The 7071-nt window shown below is 29.2% G+C and overlaps 1 protein-coding gene across 1 annotated transcript; it reads right to left on the bottom strand.

Moving 5' to 3' along the window:
• Nucleotides 1-4790: 4790 nt before the first annotated feature.
• LOC135963070 (uncharacterized) lies at nt 4791-5972 on the bottom strand. The gene has a single exon (XM_065514846.1). It carries the CDS (start codon nt 5970-5972, stop codon nt 4791-4793), a length of 1182 nt encoding a protein of 393 aa, XP_065370918.1.
• Between the last annotated feature and the right edge of the window lie 1099 nt (nt 5973-7071).

The following is a 7071-nucleotide window of genomic DNA, read 5'->3' as shown; positions in this document are numbered from 1 at the left end:
TTTTCTGATTTCTAAAAATAATGCAATATTTTATCGGTTTTTATCAGACAAACCACATCCGTCCTTTTTTTATAAATTTGACTTAGAAATAATAGATTTAAGAAAAATATGTAGAAAAATGATAACAGAAGGGTAATTTATAGTTTTCAAATAAACTTTAAAAACAAAGAAATAAAAATCTACTATTTCGTAATTTTCATGCTGATAGAAGAAGCCAATAGAAAATGCTAAAAATCTAGTTTCTTAATATTTGAATGCATCCGGCCTTGTAATAGAACACATTTTGTAAACTGATAATTTTTGAATTCAAAAGGCGGCGACAAATTCCCGCTTTATTTTAAGACTTATCTTTTATTATTATAACTAAATACATATGACTAATAATGCATTATTTTTGAAAAAAGTGAAGGTTTGAATACTAGTTTTTCTTTAAGTACCATTAGTTTGAATTAATACTCAAACTTAATAACATATACATTTATTTGTAATATAATTTTTTGAGAAACAAAAAAAAAATAAAATATTAAAAATGGAATCAGCAATGGACAATAATCCTTCCACTTCAACTATCGCAAAATCACCTACATTAAGTGGTTTACTCAACCACAAAAAAAGTTGGAATAAATTAAATGTCTTCCCCTGTGAACATTGTGGACAACATTTTTATAAGAAAGTTTTATTAAAAAAACATATGGACGTCCACCTTGTACATCCAACAATTAATTTGGATTGCTTTATTTGTGGAAAGATCTTTAAAACAGTTCGAGGTTTGGAAAACCATTCCAAAATTCATCAAAGCCTGATGCATTGTACCCAATGCAAAATTAATGTTGGAAGGTTGGATTGGGGTCATCATCTAAGGACAAGACAACATAGAGAAAGCAGCAATGGTGGCACAAATATTACGAAAAATATTTTGTTAAGATCTAGCGACTTCATGGAAAGAGTGGAAATATATACCTACTCAAATCCTAAGGTAGATGTTATATTTGTGGAGGAATTTTTGGGAGAAGCAGAGGAAGAAGTTTTAAAAATATTACAACATTCCCTGGACAAACAAGTAAATTTTAAATGCAATTTTGAGTTAGAATGCGTTTACATTAAGATCTGTGAAGAAACAGAGAAAATCGAGTCAATGTCACATGTGACAAAAATGACTGCTGTTAACCGCTCCCACATCTTAAGAAATATTTATTTGGAGAAGGCTGAAAATTTAAAAAATAAAATGTCTGAGTTCCAGGAACGGGACAGTGGATGGGCATTACTGGAAATAAAATATTTACACATTAATATAAACCAGCACAACATAATTCGAGGATCGAGTTATATTACCCTACCGTACAAACTAATGAAACTAAATGCGTGCATCAATATTAAAAATGATGACGTGTTTTGTTTCAAATGGTGTATTATAGCTGCACTAAAGGCACCAAATAATCCTAAAGAAGCAACAATGTGCTCCTCATACAATATTCATAATATTGAAAACAATATTATTTATGTTAATGAGATGATTCTCAATTTTGAAAATATAGAATTCCCAATGGGTTTAAATGAAATCAATAAATTTGAGGCACAAAATCCTTTAATAAGCATCAACGTATTTGGATTTGATTTAAAGGGAAACCAAATTGTTGGACCTTACAGAGTTTGTCAAAAATATAGGCGAATTCATGTAAGTTTGATGTTGTTGGAGAACGAGGAATGTAGCAAAAGACATTATGTTCTTATTAAAGATTTGTCAAGGTAAGTTTTCACATTTAAGAAAGTTGTTCATTATTATATATTTATTTAATTTTGTTTCTTTCAGATTTCTCAGATCATCATTAACTAATAGCAAAAATAGCCTTAATTTTTGTATGACATGCTTAACATATTCCCAAGATCCTGAAATGGCAATCCGACACAAAGATGGATGTACACAGATGGTGACGACAATGCCTGAAGGTGAAGACAGATATATAGAATTTCAAAATTTCACGAATAATTTAGAAGTGCCATTCGTTGTTTACGCGGACTTTGAATGTTTATTACAAAAAATTAATAATAAGGTTAGTGAGAAAACTATAAATGAACAGAAGCACATCCCCTGTTCATTTAGTTATTACATTAAGTGTAGTTATAATGACAGATACTCAAAATCATTCACTTATAGCGGATTAGATAGCCCCCAAGTATTTGTAAGGGAATTGTTAAAGGACACAACAGAAATTTTTAATATGTATATAAATAAAGTAGTTCCAATGAAAGCCCTTACAACTGAAGAAAATGAGGAATTTAGAAGTTGTATAAATTGTAGACTTTGCGGAAAATCTTTAGATGATGATAGAGTTCGTGACCATTGTCATTTGACTGGTCGCTATCGATCTGCCCTTCACAACCATTGTAATATTAATTACAAAATTAAAAAATTCATACCAGTGTTTTTTCATAATTTATCATCCTATGATAGTCATTTGTTTATAAAAGAATTAGGTAAAGCTGAGGGTACCATAGAAATAATCCCTATCAATAAGGAGACTTATATTTCCATTACAAAAAATGTACCAATAGAAAATGATAGTTTTCAGTTAAGGTTTGTAGACTCATTTAGGTTTATGGCATCCAGTTTAGACGCATTATCCTCTAATTTAGCTTCTGATGATTTTAAAATCATTAAGAAATATTTTCCAAACGAAGCTGAATTTGACTTAATAAGAAGAAAGGGAATATTCCCATATTCTTATATTGACTCATTTTCCAAACTATCTGAAGGAAATCTCCCTGAACGGGAAGAATTTAAAAATTTGTTGACGAACAAAGAATGTAAAGCAGAAGATTACCAACATGCTAAAAAAGTATGGGAAAAATTTAATTGTAAAACATTGTTAGAATATACAGAATTGTATGTTAAAAGTGATACACTCATTTTAGCAGACATTTTTGAAAATTTCAGAAAGATTTGCAAAAGCATTTATGGTTTGGATCCCTGCCATTATTATACAGCACCTGGTTTATCTTGGGACGCCATGTTGAAATCAACAAAAATACGTTTAGAACTTATAACTGATGTTGATATGTATAGTATGGTAAAAACTGGCATTAGAGGAGGACTTGTTCAATGTTCATTAAGACATTCTGTGGCCAATAATAAGTACATGAGTGATTATGACAGAACAAAGTCATCACAATATCTAATGTACTTGGATGCAAATAATTTATATGGATGGGCAATGTCGCAATACCTACCATATTCAGATTTTGTTTGGTTAAGCAATGAGGAAATAAATTCTCTTAATATAAATTGTATTGAAGATGAGTCCAGTGAGGGTTATATTTTGGAAGTGGATTTAGATTATCCTACTGGACTACATGATCTACATAATGATTTACCTTTCTGTCCTCAAAATAAAGTAATTCCTCCCATGAGGAATGAAAAATTAATAGCAGATCTAACTAATAAGAGAAATTATTCTATACATTATAGAGTTTTGAAACAGTGTATAGAGAATGGTATGATTTTGAAAAAAATCCATAGAGTTATAAAATTTAAACAGGCTCCATGGTTAAAGTCATATATCGACTTAAATACTTTTCATAGGACTAGAGCGACAAATGCATTCGAAAAAGATTTCTTCAAGTTACTAAATAATGCAGTTTATGGCAAGACCATGGAGAATGTAGAAAAAAGAAAGAATGTGTACATAGTAACACAGTGGGAATCGGTTAGAAGAAATCATAGGGAAGCAAGAGCTCATATTGCTCAATTGAATTTTCATAGTCTGTCTAGGTTTGGAGATGATATGTTTGCCGTTCAACTTAAACGAGTTAACATTAAATGTAATAAACCAATGTACTTAGGTTTTAGTGTATTAGAACTATCCAAATGGAAAATGTATGAATTTCACTATGGCTATATGAAACCCAAATTTAATACTAGACTTCATTTAAATTACATGGATACAGATTCATTTATATATACCATTAAAACAGAAGATTTCTATAAGGATATCTCAAATGATGTACTTCAACGTTTTGATACTTCAGATTATAACCCTCAAAATAAATTTAATTTACCAATTGTAAATAAAAAAGTTTTGGGAATGATGAAGGATGAAAACTGTGGAGTAATTATGAGAGAATTTGTAGGTTTAAGGGCGAAAATGTACTCAATTAGGAATGAAGATAATGGAGAAATTAAAAAATCCAAGGGTGTGAAAAAAATGGCATTAGATAGAATAACATTAATCGACTACAAAAAGTGTTTATATTCCAAAAATGTGTACAGTGATTCAATGTATACATTTCGAACGTACCGACATCAAATATATACACAAAAAATAAAAAAAGTAGTTTTAAGTCACAATGATGACAAGAGATACATAAAGTTCGATGGTATTCAGACATATGCTTGGGGGCATTATAAGTTAAAAGAGAGTGATTTTGAAATAGATGATATTGCAGAATATTTAATAGAGGACACTTCTAATGTAGAATCAAACATTAATGAATGGTATAATGACGGAAATGACCAAATTTTTTTAGATATAAATTCAAATAATTTAAATGTAGATAATAATTATTTATTGTCTGATGATGACGATGAAATGTTTATGGAGTTGAAATATTAGAATAAAATAATAAAAATAAAAAATAAAACACATGTGATATTATTTAATAATTTATTTATTTATTTAAATTTTACTTTTTAACAAATTTATTTATTGTTCTATAATTTTAAGTTTAAAAATAATGTTGTTAAATAAACCTATAATTGAAAATATTGAAATTAATACATTTTATTCATTGCGTTAAACAATTTTTTTGACTGAAGCTGTAAGGGGTGAGTATTCGATTAAACGATCATGTATGAGTAAACAGTATGCAGATGTATTGGCCTCTACTATTTTATCTGTAGAAAACTCAACTTTTATATCAATTGGGCCTGTTGTGACTGCTTCATTTTGATGACTAACATCAATCACGATTATAGGTGCTTTTTCCTTAAATTCTTCAGCTGAGAGGAGTGGTTGAGCCTCCCTCATATAAAAATTTTGTTGAAATTTAACATACATATCATATAGAATGGCAAAACGTTGATTATCAAATTTAACATTTAAGTCATCATAGGGATATGAGTCTGAATTTAAATGTACTTTAATATTGTTAAGATTTGAATGGGTAAGCTTATTGTTATGTTTAAAAGCAATTAGTACAAAACGTGGACGTTCCCTGTTTGCAGCTAGTTTCACATTCCAAATATGATTTTGTGATGCTGATAGTTGAGGATGATAGTGGCAATCCCAACTACGAAATGCTATTGGCAACACATTTCCACTATTAATAATTTTTATTGTGTTCAGTTTAGCATAATCCGAAAGTTTTACATGCGGAATTCTCCAACTAATATTTTGAATTGTAATTTTTGGTTTTTCAGTAGTTTGATTAGAATTTACAATATTATCATCATTTTTGGTACGTAATAATATTAATTCATGTTTACAATTCAACATAATTTTATTATAATCCTCAGCAAATCCTAATAATGATTTAAGCGGGACATAAAAGTTGAAAAATCCTTCACCAACATCGATGTCTTTGTCATAAGACCAGCTTGCATTCCCCATCATAATACTTTCGCTGTCATTTAGGGATAGATAATTTTTAATTGTGCTAGAAACACCCAAATGTCGAGTGCGATCTATTTCGACGCCATTAAGCTCATAACGAATCTCCTCAAATAAATTGGGTACAAAATTATTTTTCAATTTAAAGTTTTTCGATTTTAGACCACTTGTAGCATCTAACACAGTACCTTCAATATACAAAAAGCTTTCACTCGGTAAAACATATAAATCTTGATTTTGTATTGAAATGCGAATTTCATCATTATTATTAAATGATTGAATATATGGTGTATATGTATGATAATCTTTTTTTATAATTCTTTCATCCATCATTGGTTTTTCTAAAACATTAATTATGTCAGTCATTATTCTTTAAAATAAAATTCAAGGATTTTAGGAATTTTTTATTAGCTTCGGTCAGTTTTGATGCGTTTAAGGTTGTTCTTGCTGATTCAATGTTCAACACACTAATGTCTCTCCTCATTCTAACAACAACGTTTTTATTATATATAATCATTATTGTTTGGGTCGTAAATGAAGGCGAAGAGTAATATTTTCACCACGAAAATTTATAAACTCACTATTTTGATCTACAATAGTGACTGTGATAGAACTGACCTCCTTGGTGTTTAGTGGTAAATAGATTAAGTTTCGTGGAATTTCATCCATTTTATATCCTGGGGAAACATTTATTCCAAATTCATGAATTGTATGTGCCCTTTCTCCATTTATATAAGATCCAACAGCGATATTACAATCGAGACGTATTGTATTCACTTTAAGAATATTTACGGGCAGTTCGGAGAGATAATTGGAACCCCCATTTAAAGTTTTTTTGTTAAAGCCCATTAACTGTCCAATTGTTCTTTTTTTATTGAAATATATTGAATCATGAGAAGTAGCTATTTCAACTCTCATTGTATTGTTGTTGGCTTCTATTTTAATAGATTTATCACCATTAGTCAAATGCTCATATTCACTTTCTAAATAATCTGCAATATCTTCCAGCTCATAGGAACCAATAGGAATTTCAATAATGTTATCCCCAATATGAAACAAATTATTATCCTCATCGACATTGGGTATGCTATTATATGTATGAAAATCTATAAGTGAGCATTCATAATCCTCTTCCAATGCTATGGGTGGAAAATAATTTGCAGTTAAAATTGACGAGTTTCCGTTCAAAGTTAATGTAATAGACATATTGAATACTAAAAATGGAATGAATAAAAACATATATTTTTTTTTTTGTTTTAAAATATATTTTCTTTATTTATAAACTTAATAGATACATGAATTTATTACAATATTTCGTTTTTATTAATCCAAGAGTTGTGATCATTTGAAAATCCCAACCATTTAACAAATGCACGATTATTTTTTATTCTTATAACCTTTTCCACAAGATAAGTATTCGGATATCTGGTTGATAGTAGCTCCTGCTCATAGAATCCACCTTTAA

The sequence above is a fragment of the Calliphora vicina genome, unplaced genomic scaffold (assembly GCF_958450345.1).
Source record: "Calliphora vicina unplaced genomic scaffold, idCalVici1.1 scaffold_59, whole genome shotgun sequence".
In the NCBI taxonomy this organism is placed as follows: domain Eukaryota; kingdom Metazoa; phylum Arthropoda; class Insecta; order Diptera; family Calliphoridae; genus Calliphora; species Calliphora vicina.
The sequence above is the reverse complement of the archived record's forward strand: the minus strand, read 5'-3'. Positions and strand labels throughout refer to the sequence as shown.